The 19,330-nt window shown below is 27.5% G+C and overlaps 3 protein-coding genes across 3 annotated transcripts; 2 read left to right on the top strand and 1 right to left on the bottom strand.

The window, feature by feature from the left end:
- The first annotated feature begins 4,072 nt into the window (after positions 1-4,072).
- Positions 4,073-6,661, top strand: LOC124941619. Its single transcript, XM_047481962.1, has 8 exons — positions 4,073-4,319; positions 4,416-4,437; positions 5,321-5,377; positions 5,454-5,535; positions 5,634-5,729; positions 5,811-5,935; positions 6,129-6,147; positions 6,251-6,661. Exons 1-8 carry the CDS (start codon positions 4,217-4,219, stop codon positions 6,494-6,496), a joined length of 750 nt encoding a protein of 249 aa, XP_047337918.1. The 5' UTR covers positions 4,073-4,216; the 3' UTR covers positions 6,497-6,661.
- A 3,678-nt stretch (positions 6,662-10,339) lies between these two features.
- LOC124942284 lies at positions 10,340-13,731 on the bottom strand. The gene is made up of 3 exons (XM_047482758.1): positions 12,792-13,731; positions 10,780-11,316; positions 10,340-10,666 (listed from the first exon to the last, which is right to left on the bottom strand). The coding sequence occupies exons 1-3, from the start codon at positions 13,662-13,664 to the stop codon at positions 10,568-10,570; spliced, it is 1,509 nt and encodes a 502-aa protein (XP_047338714.1). The 5' UTR covers positions 13,665-13,731; the 3' UTR covers positions 10,340-10,567.
- A 3,971-nt stretch (positions 13,732-17,702) lies between these two features.
- LOC124944117 lies at positions 17,703-19,116 on the top strand. The gene is made up of 6 exons (XM_047484590.1): positions 17,703-18,153; positions 18,241-18,358; positions 18,453-18,537; positions 18,620-18,671; positions 18,753-18,807; positions 18,881-19,116. Exons 1-6 carry the CDS (start codon positions 17,785-17,787, stop codon positions 19,057-19,059), a joined length of 858 nt encoding a protein of 285 aa, XP_047340546.1. The 5' UTR covers positions 17,703-17,784; the 3' UTR covers positions 19,060-19,116.
- Positions 19,117-19,330: the final 214 nt, after the last annotated feature.

Genomic DNA, 19,330 nt, shown 5'->3' with positions numbered 1-19,330 from the left:
TCGGTTTATTTTCGAATTTACTTAAAAAATAAAATTTCAAAAAGACTGAATTAAAGAACTCGAATATTTCGAAACCGAACAGATGAACCCTTTAGTTTATATCGTATTCTCAAAAATAAATATTTTTTTATATAATCAAATTATATAAATAATCTTTTTAATATAATATATATTATAATATATTAAAAATTTATATTATTTTAAAGAAATAAACTTAAAATTCTTATAAAATATAATAAATAAATAAATATATTAGTGATTTTATATATTTAATTATGTTTTTAGTGTTCGGGGAATAATCATGGTGAAACTGGAGTTGTTCGGAGCGGGGACATAAATACTCATTTGTCCCATTTCCGGTCAACTACTAGTCAAATCAAAGAAAAATCGTCCGAAATGAGATAATTCGATTACTACTAGACGATTTTTTTAATTATGATTTACCAATGATTAATAATTAATTTAGTAGAGTTATTCCAACTTACAAGACGCGACGTGAGGTAAATAAATACTCATTTGTCCCATTTCCGGTAACCTTGTTTGACGTTCACTTGTCAAAACTAAGAGGGGATGCCACCTACTACTATTTGATCGGTTTTTGCAACAGTTGCATTCTTTTATGCAAGAATCAGACTTATAAATTGGATTCGAAAAAGTTATTTTAGGCAGTTTCTTCGCTGAGCACAATAGAATGAAGATGAATTTGTATCATTTCAAATTCCTATTCTTATCAAAGAGAAGGAACAAGAAAAACCGAAATATCCCTACTCGAAGAAAAAGTCCTATAGTTTACAACTCTTCTTTATATAGTAATTCGACCTATTGCTCCGCATCCCCCCATGAGTTTAATATGAAGAGAAAAAAAAGTATTGATTTGACCCCATAAGCGGGACCACCACCCAATAGCATGTTGCCGCCAGAAGCGTAACCCCTTATTTCTTCTAGAGAATTTCCTAATTGTTCCAGAACAACTAGAAAGAGATTCTTTAACCAGAAAGAATTCGGTTCAGATGTAGGATACCTATCCAGAAGTTTTCGCAACTCAATCATAGATGATGGGATCATCAAAGATTTGACCTTTTCGAACTCTGTCTGTAACTCACTAGAGGCCCGGGAAACAAAGAGAAGATGTGTACGAACGAGATATCCAGCAACAAGAAGAAGGAAAAGGATTGAATAGAGGAACTCCCAAACATTTGGCGATCTCAGATGTGTCCATGGTGACTCATTTTTTCGATGAATCATTTCTTCGGACAAAAGAAGATTATGGAAACACTTACTCGAAATCTCACTTATCTGATTTCATTGCCCAAACCAATAAATTTATAAAAAAATAATCAAATTTAAATTATATATCAAAATATAAATAATCAAATTTATAAAAATAATAATTTAAAAAATATATAAAAATATAAATAATTTAATTTATATAAATAATAATTTAAATTATATATCAAAATATAAATAATCAAATTTATAAAAAATAATAATTTAAAATATATATCAAAATATAAATAATTTAATTTATATAAATAATAATTAAAAATATATATCAAAATATAAATAATTTAGTTTATATATAATGAATTTTAAATGTAAACAAAATAATAAAAAAAATTAAATTTGGATAGTAAACTAGGTTAGTTTGAGAATAAATGAACAAACTATGTTAGTTTGATTGGGAGAGTCAACTCCAAATAAGGTCATTTGAGAAACCATTCCATATACTTGTTTGGATAAAGTTTTTTTAAAATAGTATTAAATTATTTAAAAAATATTTATAATGATAAAATGTATATTTTTAAGAGTATAGGATTTTTAGACGATCAATAATAGGGAGCAAAGGAATAATTCAGCATAATAATTTCACTTTTTTCAATTTTAGATGGTATATATCATCTTAAAAAAATTATACATTTAATTTTTTATTTATTTAATTTTTTATATAATTAAAAAATTAATATTTTAAATGATAGAAGTGATTCTTAAGAAATTAAAAATTACATGTTCAATCATGAAGTGTGGTTAATACTTAGGGAGTGTTTATCATTTTGATCTTGAATTATTCAAGTTTTTCGGTGCATTTGGGTTCTTTTAATTTTTATTTTTTTTAACTAATTCGAAAACTCAACCGAATTTAAATAAATTTTAATAAAACTGAACCGAAATTGAATTTGATTTTCTTACTAATTCAAGCCAAATTCGAGTTTTAAATATATTACATGATAAATTATATATAATTATTTAATTATATGTAATATATTACCCAATATATAATTAAAATAAATAATAAAATGAATTCAATTTTAGGGTTAAAATCATCTTAAAAATCAAATCGAAATTGTATTTAAATTTGAAATAATTTAAAATTTAATTAGTAAATGAAAATGATTTATTGTCAAATATTGAACACTAGTAGCCTACATTTAAAACCAAAAAAAAAATATTTTCTCTTTTTAATTTTTATAATTAAATTATTATAAACAACTTTCTAAAATTATTAATATATTAATATATTTTTAAAATTATATATATTTATTATATATACAAATCTTATTATTATATATATATTTATAATTTTAAAAGAATATATACAATTTTTATAATTTAAAATATATATAAAGAAAATGAAAAAAATATAAACTTTTTAATTATTTTTTTCTTTTTCTGCTCAATAATTTATTATCTCATATTTATTAAAAAAAATAAAAAAAATATTTTGTACTAATAATTATTATTTAAAATAAAATAAATAAAATAAAAATATTTAATTGTATTTTACTTAATTAAAAAATATCCACTCATTAATCTATTATATTAGGAGAATAAATTACACAATTTACTTATATAGATAAAAAAAAGTATTAATGAAAAATATGTACACTAAAATATACATTTGAATGTAGTTCAGAATGTATTATTTAAATATCTACTATATTACTCATATAATATAATCTTAAATTGTTTTTAATCATCAATCTAATGTATCTTTTCATAAATCTACCGTAAATAAGGAAATGTTAAGACTGAAGAGTTAACGTATAAGAAAAAAACTAAAATAATAAAAAAAAAATGCATGAATGTGAAAATAATAGTTGAGTAAAAAAATAATAATATTTATATTAATTTTTTATTATATATATATTAAATATAATATATGTTTTAAAAAATATATATATATATATATTTTATTAATTTGACTTATTCACCCTCCCTATTATTATCTATTTTTAAAATATATAAATTAATTAATTAAATTTTAACTAAAAAAATATACATATTTAAAAGCTTACACTTAATTGAATTAAAAAAATAATAAATATTTTTTATATTTAATATATTTATTCTTTTATATATATTTTTTAAAAATATAAATTTATGAAAAATATATATAAATAAATAAGTTAACATAAATATATAAATATATTTTTAAATTAATAGATAAAAAAAATTATTAATAAAAAAACAGATAAATTATTGATGAAAAATATTATTGCAGATAAGAGAGAAAAATTACCCTTATGCTTTAATTAGCAAGTTTTACAATTTAGGTATATTTTCCAGCAAATTTTATTGATCACTATCTTACTCATTTTACAATTACCATGTTTGAAAATATTTAAATAATTAATCAAATTTGAGTTTGAATAATTTTTTAAAAAATTATTTTAAAATTCATTATTCTAATATGAATTTAAATAAAATAATAGATTAAAATATAGTTTAATTATATATATTAGTAAAACTTTTGTTTCAAACACAATTGATTCTAAAAATATTATGAATGATGTAATTGATGATATAAGAAATAAAATGATGTGAAATTATAGTTGAATTAAAAAAAAAAAGTAAAATTTTCATAAAACTCTATGATGTAATACTAAATACTATGTAAAATAAATATTTTTTTTCTAGATTTTGCTTCCTAAATGTTCTTTTAAAAATAATTTATTTATTAGCTATGAATTGATTGTAAATAAGTTAATAATAAAAATGAATAGCCGTCTTCTCCAGCAAGGATGAGATATTGACAACTTTGGTTCTTGTAAAAGTCATTTTAAAGGTCAAGACTACCGCTTTAAGCAAACCAATCTTTCATTGAAAACCTTCCCAATTCCCCGTCTTCTCCATTTCTTCTCTACAAATCTTCCAACAGAAAGAAAACCCATCATCATATTTCCTTCGTTTCTTTAGGGTTTCAATCGAACAACCGAAGATGTCGGCGTCGCAGGAACATCTGGAGAAGATGCAGCTCCGTCAGAACTACCGAAATCTCTGGCATACCGATCTTATGGGCACTATCCAAGCCGACACTCCATGTAAATACATTCAATTTCATTCTCTCTTCAGCATTACCTGCCTTTATCCGTTCTGATTTGGACTTTTCCTTTTTGTTCATTTTCGTCGTTTTGCAGATTGCTGTCTTGCTCTATGGTGGTGAGTGTTTACGATCTCTGTTCTTCTTGATCTGATTTGTTTCATTTCGTTTCAATTGTGTTTTGTGAGATCGTTGACTTACTGACTTACTGTATTCTGGGTTCAACTCTAAATTGTTTGATCTGTGATACCCAGTTCATTAAATTGGATGCCATTCTTATCAATTTCCATGATCTGTGATACCCATTTCACTAAATTGGGATCTTCATTCTTTACCCATTTGTCTGTTTAAGATTTTGGTTAATATGATTTTCATTCCAAACCCCCTTTAGCTATAAGCATGGAATATTCAAAGTGGACTCAATAGAAACATTGTTCATTCCAATGTTTGATTCGATTAGATGCAAGTTTATAGAAGTTATTTCATCAACTCCATTGGACAAAAAAAGTTGCATTAGCTTTGGTTTGAGGTGTTTATCAAATTCTGAAATTTTGTTTTTCATGATTGTTGTTATATATATGTATTACATAAGTTATTTCAATACATATTATGTTAAACTTATAAGGAAAATAATGTAATATGATTTTATATATGATAACAGTTGTGATGCTTTAACGTATATATATCTGATTTTAAAATCTCGAAGAATCAGAATTTTGTGTGAGCATTGTTGGACTTTTGTTATCATGGTTATGCTCCTCATGTAATAATACATGTAGATTATAAAATATTGAGTCTAATGGTTACTGCATATATTATGAATTTATTTACCATGACTAAGTCTATGACAAGTTTTGACTATCATATTTCAAACTATTTTATTTTTGTTAGTCAATTGTCCAAATTGGTGCATGTTTCGTTGTCCTCTTTAGTTGGAGATCATGTTAACTATAATACATTGAAAGGGTACTGACTATTTTATTTTTACTTTTTTCATTATAGTGCGCCCTGTATATCGTACTTGCTCCGCAAACGAGCCCTTTATAATGACATGACAAGGTAATAATTCTCTGTTTTGTAGTTTTGTTGGCGGGGTATGTTTGAATCTTCTTGTATGATTTTTTTTTTTTTACAGGTATCAATGTTGTGCGGGTTATATGCCCTGCAGTGGTCGTTGTGGAGAAAGTCGTTGTCCTGAATTCTGTCTTGGTACTGAGGTGTGTCTCAATAATTGTTTTGATGATAACTTTGCGGCTTTGTAGTTTTATTTTTGGAAATGAGAACCGAACATAGTTTTGTTGGATGATGTCTCTAGGTTTTCTTGTGCTTTGGAAATTCAGTAGCTTCAACCCGGTTCCTTTTACAAGATGAGTTCAACATTCAGACAACTCAATGTGACAATTGCATCATTGTAAAACCTTTCTGTCTTTCTCTGTCTCTTCCTCACCTCAATATTTTTCTAATCTAACAATCTAATGATGTGTTATTTTAGGGGTTTATGTTTTGTCTTTCACAAATAGCATGCATATTCTCCATTGTTGCGATGATTGTTGGTAGTGAGGAAATTCAACAGGCTTCCCAGTTGCTATCTTGTTTGTCTGATATGGTCTATTGCTCGTAAGTCTTCTTCTTCCCCTTCTCGAAATCCAGATAACAACCCCTTATTCCTTTATCAATAACTTTGGATCATACTCAAGTAAATAAGAATTACAATGAGTTTACGATATTTTCAAACTCAAAATACCTTTTTCGATATTCTTCTATTTGATTATTGTGTTGATTGATTACCTTTGCTTCTTCTGTTTTGCAGGGTCTGCGCATGCATGCAGGTAATACAATCGTAATAAAACCTGATGAAATAATATGCAAAGTGACTGATATTACTAGAAAACCGAACTTCATAATGTATATATCTTTTTTGAAAAATGACAGACACAGCACAAGATTGAAATGGACAGAAGAGATGGTAAGTTCGGGCCACAAGCAATGGCAGTTCCCCAAGTTCAACAGATGTCACGACTTGATCAACCGTACCCTCCAAATGTCGGATATGCCCCTCAACCGGCCTACGGTTATCCACCTCCTCAAGGCTATCCTCCTCAAGGCTATCCCCCACAAGGGTATGCTCCACAAGGGTATCCTCCACAAGGGTATCCCCCACAAGGGTATGGAAAGTGAGATCTGTGTTCTACTGCCATTTTCAAAAGTTCACCGGATTATTATTATTATTGTTTGCGAAATTTAATGATGAGACCTTTATGTTTAATTGTTTGCAAATTTTAATGAAACCTTGTGTAAACATCACTGTTATTATCTTCAGTATTAAACTATACTTTTGTGTGATATTATCTACTTAATTCCAGCTTGAAGCTGCTGCAATTTTTATTTATTATGAATTTTGTATTTTTCAGTATTAAACTATAAGTTAGAAATTATACTATCATATTGTCTGCTTTTATGGTGGCTATGCTTGGTTTATTTTTATTTATTTATTTCTTTTATTAAAGATGTAAATTTTTATAAGTAAATCTAAATAGTTTTTAATATTCTTATATTAGGATTAGGATGAAGTTAGGTTGTTTGAACTTTGAAGGTTATGAAATTAAAATATTGTTTGAAAATGGGTTTATTGGGATTATTTAAATTAAATTATTGAAATGTATGTATAATTTGATTTTTTTTTAAAGTATATTAAAATTATTTTAATAAATGAAATGAATTGATGGTTAGAAGAATTGATGATATGTTAAAAAAAAATAGCCAAAGTTATTTAATTGGTTATATTGTAGCATTATATATTAATATTAAATAAAATGAATATTTTTTTTAAGAATCACAATAATTTTTTTTTTTTTAAGAATCCTTTGAATAAATGTGATACATGACAACTGTTTATTATCTAATTAGGCCCGAATTAAATTAATTAGGTGTAACTGAGGGAGAGAGTTTCATTGTTTCGGTCTCTTTCATTTATTGATTGAAGGTTGACCTAAATTTAGATTTACCAAATCTCATTTTAGTTTGATTCATTGAGAAATTGTTAAAATAAATTCAAAAAATATCAATAACAATTTATGTATATTAGATAAAGGAATTTGAAAAATAAAATAATTTGAACAATTTAATTAACTAAAAAAATAATAAAATTTATTTATCTACTCTCTTCTTTTAATAATTTTTTCATTCAATAATTTAATGTTGCGTCATTCTTTTTTATCATTCTCTCTCTCTCTCAAATCTTCATCTCTCATATATTCATACTTATATTATATTCACTTTCATTAATAATTTATATAAAAACTTTGTTCTTAATATTTTATTTTATATCTTTTTATATATATATATATATATATAATATTCTATTTCATCATTCATTTTATTTTACATATATTAAATTTTCATTATTAATTAATTTCTTTTATTTTTTCTCTTTATTATATATATATATATATATTATATTTTCTTTTATTACTAATTTTATATAAATATAATTTTTTCACTGATCATATAAAAATATTTATATATTGTCTCATAAATAATTTTTATATTTATAAATAATTTTTATATTTATAAATAAAATGTTAAATATTATATATATATATATATATATATATATATAATAAAACAACATAATTAAAAACAATTTTTTTTATAAATCATTAAATATACTTATTTTATAAGATGAACTAATTATTCATTCCTAATTAATATTATTTTTTATTTTCTCTATTTTCATATATATATTATAATTTTTTTATGCCGCTTCTAATTTTTATTATTTTATTTTTCATCGTATATGTATATTTATTTTAATAAATTATATTACTTTTATTTAATTATATAATATATATTAGGTTTAAATATTTTAAAATATTTACATATAAATATATATAATAATACAATTTTAAATTTTACGTACCAAAATTTTATTTTTCTCTTTAAATAATTTTATTTTATAATTTAATTATTATTTTCTTTCAATTATGAGTGGTTTAATAGTTAGAGTGTTCACATTTCTTCAAATACCACCTGATACAAATTTAAGAGAGAGTGTGATGATATATGTGGGCAGATAGTATGGTAGGGAATGAAATACCTAAGTAAACAAAATGACAATGATCATGGTAAGTGTGAATTTGAGGAATGAAATGCCTAAGTTTAAACCCTAGGTCAATTGGTAATTGATAGTTAATTTACCGATGGACAAGAGATCGATTTAGATCGGTAGTTGGTTTGTCGAGAAATAAGAGAGGCATGTGAAAGTTTAATTGAGATTGATGGTTGGTTTGTCGAGAGATAATGCATTTGTGAAAGTAATGAAGTCACGAGATTATATGTCAATTGTGACTGGTAGTTGGTTTGTCGTTGGATTAGAAACATGTGAAAGTATGAGATCACGAGATTAGAGGTCGATGGGATTAGTGGTTGGTTTGTTAAGGGGATAAGAGGCCGGTAAAATTGAGATTGATTGTTAGTTTGTTTAAGGGTAAGAGACTTGTAACTGTAAGATCATAAGATTAGAGGTCGATTGTGTATGAATGAATTTGTTGGTTTACCGAAGAAGTGAAGGTAAAGATGTTAGTGATATGTCATATGTGATTGTTGGTTGATCGAAGTGTAAAAGTGAGTTCACTGTTCACGAGATGAGATGTCAATATGATTAATGGTTGGTTTGCTGAAGTGAGGGTAAAGAGATCGCAGTAATGATATGAGAAGATTGAGGTACAAAATACTCGAAGTAAGGTCACGAATATAGTAGTGAGATATTTATTGGAGAACAAAAAATATTTGTCGTTAAATATATGAATGAATTTGTTGGTTTACAAAAGAAGTGGGGGTAAAGAGGTTAGTGATATGATGAGATGGTCGATTTGTCAAAAATGATGGTATTGTTGAGATGGTTGAGTGCAAAAGTGAGGTCACGAGATTAGAGGTCGATGAGATTAGTGGCTGGTTTATTAAGGGGATAAGAGGCCGGTAAAATTGAGATTGATGGTTGGTTTGTTGAAGGATAAGAGACCGGTAACAAAGGATCATAAGATCACGAGATTAGAGATTGATTGTGTATGAATGAATTTTTTGGTTTACCGAAGTGAGGGTAAAAATGTTAGTGATATGAGATGGTTAGTTGACCGAAGTGTAAAAGTGAGTTTCACGAGATGAACGGTCAAATATGATTGGTGGTTGGTTTGCTGAAGTGAGGGTAAAGAGGTCGCAGTAATGATATGAGATGGTTGAGATATAAAATACTCAAAGTAAGGTCACGAGATTAGCAGTGAAATGTTAATTTGAGAACAAAAAAATATTTGTCGTTAAATATAAATAAATTTGTTGATTTACTGAAGTGAGCGTAAATATGTTAGTGATATGATGAGATGATCGATTTGTCAAAAATGATGGTAAAAGATGTTGGTACCGTTAAGTTGGTTGAGTGCAAAAATGAGGTAACGAGATTAGTAATATGAGATTTTATTAGGTAAGAAATGATATTTTGTTGTTTAACCGAGAAATGAGAATAAAAAGAAGAGGTCAATGATGATTAAAAAAAATTAAATAAATGTCTTCTTATCAAATTTGTTAATAACTTTGAGAATAACTTTTTTTTTATTAATAATCATTTACTCAATATTAGTGAATGAAAAACAATCACTAGGTTGTCCAAACCATTGAAGCACCATCATGTTTAAACCATAAATAAAGATGATGACGACCACAAAGAGATTGTTTATTGCAACTTTATAAATGTAATTTTTATTTATCTTTGTAAATGTATTATGCTAATAAACTCTACTAACAAATAAAATTATATTATATTTATATGAATAATGTAATAAATTTAACCTTTTCATTAAATTTTAAAAACATGTCCTTCAAAAACACAAATATATTTTACTAATTTAACTTTTTGTGGTAAAAACAATTATACTAAACTTACCAAGTAAAAAAAAAATCCTGATGAATTCATTTGACCAATTCGATTTTAAAGAGTTATTAAAGTGTCATTTTACTTGCACCATTAGATGTAACAATTATAATTGATTTAAATTTACGAAACAATTAATACAAATATTATGTTCTAGACATATTCCCGTAAAACAATAAATAATACCCTACCAAAATTACATACTTTACATCCAAAATTCACAAGGCCAGCAGGAACTATACCTACATCCATAATTCCCGAGACCAAGAACTATACCGACATCCATAATTCCCGAAACCGCATGCTAAATTGTTGCATTTTCACGGTTATATATGGACGATCTCGCCTTCTCGACATACACCTACATCAAGTTTCAATCTTTTCGCCGTTGATTTCATGATCCTACAACAATTTCTCCTTGGCGACTGAAAAAAAAAATAATCAACATTATTTTAGTTCTTTCATAGTGTGACCAATGGGGTCTATTCAAACAAAAAAAAAAAATCATAGTAAAAATAAAAAGAGAAAAAATACTCACCCTATCCCACATGTGTGGATCGGTTTTCTTATGAACTATGATTTCATCGAGTTCACCCGGATCCGCCATTTTCCACTTGCATTCAGGACGTGTTACACGATGAAGGTTATATTTACTAACAGTTCGATTCATGGACAATCTCGTATCCGACATGTAAAAAACAAACGATTTTTGACAAGGATTCCTAGCAACCGGTCTAGTGTTAAACGCATAAGCCGTATAATCAGCTCTTCTATACCAATTCAAAAATGTTCTCGATGGCATTTCAATTTCTCGGGCAGGTAAAATGCCACGAAAAACTTGCACCACAAACCCCCATGAAACCGACACGGTCCACTTCTTCTCGGGGTCGTAACAAATCGATTGTTGCATTAAACCGGCCGAATCGATCTTCATTGGCAGTTGAAGGTGTTGTAACGCCTCGAGCCGAGTCATGTTTGGGAAAATTGGCTCGACCACATCTAGGTGGTGCAAAGACACGAATGGGGTTACTGGATGAGCTGCCAGCAAGCCCAATAAGTTTCCATACACGTCATACTGTATATCCATGTCAGCAATCCAGTCAGCTTTTATAGCAATTAAAAATATGTACTAAAATTATCCCACTATGGAAAGATCATGGACATATTTATTTATTTTGTCTTCCAAAATTTTGAAATTTCTGTGTGAATTTCACGCGTGAATGAAGCACGTGTTCATAAAGTAAAAAGAACAGGTGGTCCCACTCCACCAAATATATAAAGTGTGGACCCCATTTGTCCACCGACACACCGCCAATTCAGCCAATTATTATAAATTTTATTAAATTGCTACTTTAATAATAAATAATATTATAATAGAATAATTGAAATGATTATTTTGTGATAATTAATTGAAACATTAACTAATTTAAGAACTTGTTTGGAATGAGTTTTTTAGATTTTATCCATTTAAAAAAAAAATCCATATCACTTATTTTATCATCAAAAATATATTTTATTTTTATTAAATATAAAAAAATAATAATAAAAAATAAATAAAAAACCGCAAAAAAAACTTTTATAAAATAAACAAAATCAAACCAGCACAGACCTTGTTTGAGAAAGTAGTTTTTAAGTTTTTTTAAAAAACCTTATTTGATAAAAAATTATAAAAAAAAAACAAAATTTTGAGTTAAAATTCTAATATATCCTTATATTTTAATTTTCTCTCTTTACTTTTTTTTTAAATTAATAAAAGATAATTTCAATATTTTAATGGATAAAAAACAAATTAAATAGATAAATAATGGTTGGATTAAAAAAAAAAAATTTAAAAACAATAAACCACTTCGAAAACAAGGTAGTTTGTTTGATTTTTTATCTCAAAACTTAACCATTTATTTAAATAATAAAATTATTTTTTATTTTTTTTAATATAAATTAATTATTAAATAAAAATGTACATATAAAAGGTAATTTGATAAAAAAAAAATAATTTTCTTATAAATATTTAATCAAACAAGACTTTTTTTTTTTTTTTTTTTTTTTTACTTCCAAAATAAGACATGACTGGTTTGATTGTTTGATTTTTGATTATTGAGATAAAACTCAATTTTTATCTTAAAAACATAACAATTTATTCAAATACACAAATTATCCTTTATTTTTTTAATATAAATTAATTATTAAATAAAAATGTACAAAAATAGAGAGTAATTTAATAAAAAAAAAAAAAAAAGTATATTTTTAATCAAACCCGAGTTCTTGGAAAAAAATAAATAAATAAAAAACACTTCCTCAAACAATCCCCTAATTTATAAAAAAAAAAACTCTTCCTTTTTTTTTACAAAACCCCCCAAAAATCTTTTAAATAACAAACTCTATCTAGTTATAAAATAATTTAAACCAAACAGTACCTAAAGTTGAGAATAAAATACAAAACAAACAAAGACGTACACGCAAAAAATCAAAAATCAAATCATTTAAAAAACTTAAGGATCTAATATATACTAAACTTAAAACTTCAAGGATATAAAAGTAAGTAAAACGGACCTGATGAAACCCGACTTCTTTAGTTAACGAAACACCGAGTTCCGCCATACAAGCTTGAATCCGATCATCCGACCCATATAAATCCGGATACCTTTCAATACATTCATCTTGAATCTTCTCCAACGCAATCGCCAATGGATAACTAATCGCAAAACCCCCGCCGCCATAAGCCATCGCATAAGAAAAGAAAATATTCTGCAAATGACTTTCCGACGAACTTCCAATATAATAGTATTCATTATGATCATACTTTGATAATACTCTAATCAGATTCTCAATCACAAATACAGTATCATCATCTCCCATTACAATCCAACGGATTTCCTTTTTCAACCCGATCCGGACGGTTTCCGATACGATTCGCGATATGCGAATCGCGGAACGATCTCCTTGTTTGTTTGTGTAAGGGAAGTTAGATGTGTTTGACGAAATACGTACCGGTGGGAGATTTTCGTTGATTTGGATCTGAACTTTTTTGTCGATCCATACATTGCCTTGCATGTTGTTCTCTGGTTTGAACCAGAGTTTGATGTATTCTTTTCGTTTTTTCCAGAGTTTTGATGATGCGGCGATTCCGAATACGATGTGTGAGATGTTTGTTTTGGTTTGAGTTTGGGGAGGAGGGAGAGAGAGACGGTTATGGTGGAAAGGGAGATCGGTTTCGCAGGGATGGAGGGAGGAGGAAGAGGAGAGGAGCTTGAGAGTGTAGATGATGTAGGAAGCGGAGATGAAGAGGATTAGGTAGATTGGGAATTTGGGGAAGGAACGGAGAGATCCGATGGAATCGTCGGGTTTTGATTTTAGGGATTTGGTGTGGTTTTTGTCTCGTTTGGTGAGATTTTGGAATGGAAGTAAGTGGTGGAGATCTGCCATGGAGATTTGAAGATGATGATGATGATGAACAGGAGAGAGAGAGGAGAGAGAACTTCTTCTTCTTCGTTGGAGCTTGAGGAGTTAAATGGAGAAATGAATTTTGTATTGAATGTAACGCGGTAATTAATTTAAAATACGGAATAATAGTAATTAATTTGGGTTAAGAGTGGGGGATTAAGTAATATAAATCATGGGTTAATTATATTTACCTATTTGAACATTTTAATTGAAATATAAGCAAAATTATTTATTATTATTTACCTGTGGGATTTTGAAATTGATTGGCTTTATTGAGACTTAATTGATATCGAATTGGTGATCTTATCAGTCAACTCTTATCACCCCTCATTTGAGTTACTTTTGGTCAACTTTTACCACCAAGATGAAAATTTAGAATTTTGGTTTTAAACTTTGATACTTTTTTAAATTAAAGATTTTAAATATTGTCAAACTATTATTTATGTGATAATTAAAAATTAAAAATTTATGTCTTATTTCTAATTTTCTTTCTAGAAAAAATCTCTTTATCAAAAATCATCACTGAAAACTTCTCTATTACAATTAATTTTTATTATTGTTCTTTGATTCTTTTATAAGAAAATATCGTAATAAAGTCTGAAGAACCATAGTTATGGAAATCTTATCTTCAATGCACCTAATGTCCCTCAGAAAAAATAGTTCTTGGTTAGTAAGTGTGATTGTGCGGTCCGCTTGGCGGACGAATAACCTTAGGTGAGTGATGAGGGTAAAGCAAAATAGAATATCGTGAAAGGGTCAAGAGAAGTCAAATCGAATATCGGTCTTCAATCGGTTTTCTCAACAACCTTAAAGGCATCTCTCGCATTTGGGTCTGGAGAGGCCATAAGTTATACCATGAATGTCTCAGGTGGTAGAGGGAGGATTATAGAAAATGTCTGTCATCGACTAGACTCCATGTTAACAACCAAAGAAAGGAGACGTCTCTAGTTAACACACAACCTATGCATCAATCTAGGCTCGGAGCAATGCAACCAGATCCTCGTAAGGATGAAGTTCTGACCTATGCAGTAGTGGTAGGAGCTAAGAAACAACCGGTTTGGGTCGACGGGACGAAGGCGGTTCATGTCAGATCTAAATATTTTAAATTTTAAACGTTGAAGGCGTGCCCTAGAGTTCTGGCTATATCTGAAATTAAGAACGGGAAAAAAGAGCGATTGAGGTTGATTTGGTTCAATTAAAGTTGTTACGTCGGTCCCTTTAGACGTCGATGTGGAATCAAGGGAGACTTATGATCGGACCTAATGAGAGCGTCTTTTAGTATGGATTCAATTATTGTTGAAGATATGTTGCTCAATGGAAAGAATTCAAAACAATATTTTATTATGCCAATTGATAAGCGTATTAGACCTTTAGTTGATGAAGGAATCCGACGACTTATTGATGGTCAATTAGTTAATATTGAAAATACACATGTTGTGGTGACCAAACACAATATAAGAACGCACGTAGATATGGAAGGTACATGAATTCAATTGTTTGAGATGACAACAAATATGTAGAATCATGATCTTCTTAGTCGGGCCAATAATGATCTTGAGAAATTTATTGAACTCGATAAGGAAAAACAAGTAGTACAGGAGAATGGTTGTTTTAGAATTAAGGTGCGACATTCTGATCTACATAGTCGTTACCTTGAATCTATTTGGGTTGATAGTGGGACATCTGTATATAAAGTGATGGTGTGGCCTGAACGTTCTATTGTCGTATCTCTTTCTCCGGGGTCTTCTACATCATCAAATACGCCTGTGTCAGAGGTGTCGATTCGTGTGGACTAATAAGAGATTCAATTATTACATCATTTTGTTGTTTTGGGCACAATTAGAATCCCACATCAGAAGATGATTAGAGTGAGAAAGTTTTATAGTATATAAAAGAATTTTTCTTCACAATTAGAATAGAATTTCACATCGGAAGATGATGATGAGAGTGAGAGAAATTTATTAGTCTATAAAAGAAACTCTTTTCCATTTGGTTTATTGCACACAATACTTGTATTTCTTTTTTCTTATTAATTGATAGTCTTAATGCTCGAAGACGTTGACAACATTTTGACTGAAATTCGTTATCAAATTCTTATCTTTATTACGTTTCTTCTTTTGTTTTTGTCAATTTTTAACATCAAGTAATATCAGAGTCGAATGTTTGTTTTTGGCATGACAACTGAGTTTTATATTAAATATATCAAATGTCTTCAACTTATTATTTTTGTAGCATTTATAAATAAAAAAAAAATTATGTCTTAATTTAACTATTGAAATCCGTAAAATTTAGGATTTTAACTATAGGGAGGTATCAGATGTCCCAATTGTCCCCTCCTTGTACTATTTGAAAAATAAAATTTTAAAAATGTAATAAAGAAAAATATTTAATTATAAAACTATATCATTTGTGTTTTCTTTTTCAAATGATACAGTAGGGGACAATATATGAGCCAGTTCAACCTTTCCTTTTAACTATTGAATTTTAGAGAATTGTTAGTCAAACTTTACTGAAATTAGTTAATTAAGGAAATTGATATTTTATTTATTTATTTATAAATGACATTTAAGTAATAAATTTAGGGTGTTTGAAGCCATTAATGTAAAAATTAATTTTAAATAATTTTAAAACTAAAATAAACCTCAAATCCCAAAAAAAAAATATATATTCTCAAATTTGACCGATCATTTGTTCAATTTGAATTTTCTTAATTAATGTGATGAAAATTAGCTGCCTATCTTTCACAGCAATTCATCAAATATCTTCAGTTTAAACCGACGTTAAATTGATTATTTTAATTATAACGAATTATTAGCTGGACTTTATTTTTTTTTTCTTCAAATAATGTGCATATCTTAAGAAAAAATATTTTGGTTGTTGCCAAAAAAAAATATAAAATTTAAGTTTAGTTTATCCAAAAAAACATAAGTCATTTGTGTGTTTTAAAAAAAATAATATAATTACTTGTTATATTAATAAGTCACGTTGTTGTAAATATTTATAAAATTTGACCGAAATTCAATAAATTACCTCAGAGATCGTCGGGTGACTATTGTGAGGCAATGAGGCATGAATCGGAGTTGTTAGAAGAGACTTACCAGATTGATCTATGTCCTTATAATTTTCTTGTAAAGAATTTAGAGAATATTTAACCCGTAAATAATCATAAATTCACATTATCGTGACGATATTGAATATTAAAATCGGAAAATATATGGATTTGTGTGAAAATTTTATTGTTCTTTCTTTTATGAATTTGTATTTATGTTATTTTTCATCACTTTTTTTCATGTTTTTGTCTGTCTATTTTAACAATTTTTTATCTTATTAAATAATTTATTTAAAAAAATATATATATTTTTTTAAAAGTATACAAATATTCGAATTAATCTAAACTGTGGATAGATTTCTACAATTTTAAAATAAAAATATTAGTAATGGGATTCTAAATTAACAAATAAACCAACTAAATGCTACCTAAATAATTAAGAAATAAGCTGGATGAAAGTTGCTCCAAACTAGACTTAAATAATTGTACAAAACAACAAAATAGACAATACTAGCTGCAAACCACTCAAAGGCTGGCAACCTTAATAAAATATAATTGTCCAATTTAAGGCTATTTTAATTCATCTTATTAGTTCAAGTTTATTAGTTCAAGTTTATTAGTTCAAAGTTCAAACACAATAAAATATGTTTCCTAATATTCTATTTAGTTTAACAGTTAAAGTTGGGTAAATTTTATGGGCTTAATCTTTTTGAGCTTATATTTTATTATTTATTCTAGAATATTCAGTTTATTCATAGCATGTTAAACATTGAACGTATGTTTGATTTTATTTATACGCGATAACTTATTTGTCAAATTAAATCCGGCCTTGTTCATTATTATAAGAAAATTCATACTATTCCTTAATAAAGTCTCATATTCATCAACATTTTCTCTATACATTAACTCATATTAGAATAGAAAGTTGATACCTTGACAAACATCCAAAGCCAAGAAACCATAATATTCTTTTTGCACTTTAATTTCATCAAGTATTAGTTTTTCATCATTTCATGCTTACCCAAATGAATTCCAAACAATATCTTCATATCAATGGCTGCTATATTGACATTAATCTCCTTGCCCCGAACACGATTACCGAATCAAACTGTTATAAGAAGATCGAGAACAACTATTGAGCCAATTCAAAGTTTGTACATCAACAAATCAACGAATAAGCTCTCAAGATCTCTAGAATTTGAACCATTCACCCGGAAGAAGACAAATCTAAGCTCACAAATATTGAGGTTATCGGCGAAAGACCTTGGTTCAAAAGTTAACCCTTCTTGTTCTCTAGTCGAGACCATCAAACATCTCTATGAATGCATCAACGATAAGAATTTGAAAGAATTGGGTGACTTGATTGCAAGCGATTGTTTCATCAATGATTATTCATTTTTTGCACCTTTTCAAGGTAAAAAGGTAAAAAAATATCCAATCCATTTATTTGTTCATTTGAAAGATCCCAACTAATTAACCAACTACCCTTTTTGTGTTTTGCAATTGAAGGAGACAATCCAATTTTTTGAGCAACTAATTGGATGCATGGGACAAAATGTTAAGTTCGTTTTGGATCTTATATGCGAAGGATCAGATGGCTTTACCATTGCGGTAATGTGGCATTTAGGTACTTTTAATTAATCTTTACTTGTTTACGAATAATCGAAATAGTATTGTGTTAATATGTCATAAAAACAATAAATTAAATCAAACCATCACAGAATGGAAAAAGAAGATGATTCCTTTAACCAAAGCATGTAGCTTCTACGAGTTTTCAATGACAAAAGATTCTAATCTCGTCCTCAGGTACTAGGTTACTTCAAAATTGATTGCTTTAATTTTGAATCTCGACTTAATTATAATAAGATCACAACCAAAACGTGCGCAGGAAAGCTCACGTTTTAGTCGAGTCACCCATCAAACCGGGAGCTCTTGCACTAGTAAGTAACTAAAGTATAACCCTACTCTTATAAATCAAATTGTTATCTAATGATTATAAGTTGTTGAATCTTTATTTATAGGGATTCTTCATGGCAATCACATCACTATTTGATGCATTTCCACAAGCTACACAATGTAATAATGTTATGAATTTATTTATTTGAAATAAATTATTTTTATAAGGTTACTTATTGCATTTTTTTTGCAGGGTTTCTAGATAACCCACATGTTATGATGAACATAATAGAAAAGATTTATAGAGTAACATTGGGGCCTTTCATAAGTCCTTTCCTTCAATACTACCCTAAAGTCATCAATTTTGTGACTTTCTTGATTAACTTCACTCTCAAGATACTATTTTTAGTTTCTAAGATATTCCCTTTTTAGATAACTTCATGATTCATTGTATTTGTTTTCATGTAATTGTGTAATTTCAAAGGTATATGAAAAATCTCCATTGTACTCTATAAATTTGTTTTTTCTTATAAGTTTAATAGTTAACCAATATAAAGTTAAAATTTTAGAATTTATACAATTATATTATGCAATTATTTTTACAATTTTACAATTTGAGTTTGAATTATAAAAGAAGTTTTATTAAAAGAAAAAGACTTAACATGTATTAATATTTAATAAAATAGAGATGATTTGATATTTT

Source organism: Impatiens glandulifera, chromosome 6 (genome assembly GCF_907164915.1).
Source record: "Impatiens glandulifera chromosome 6, dImpGla2.1, whole genome shotgun sequence".
Taxonomy (NCBI): Eukaryota; Viridiplantae; Streptophyta; class Magnoliopsida; order Ericales; family Balsaminaceae; genus Impatiens; species Impatiens glandulifera.
Note: the sequence above shows the minus strand (reverse complement) of the source record. Positions and strands in the feature narration are given on the sequence as shown.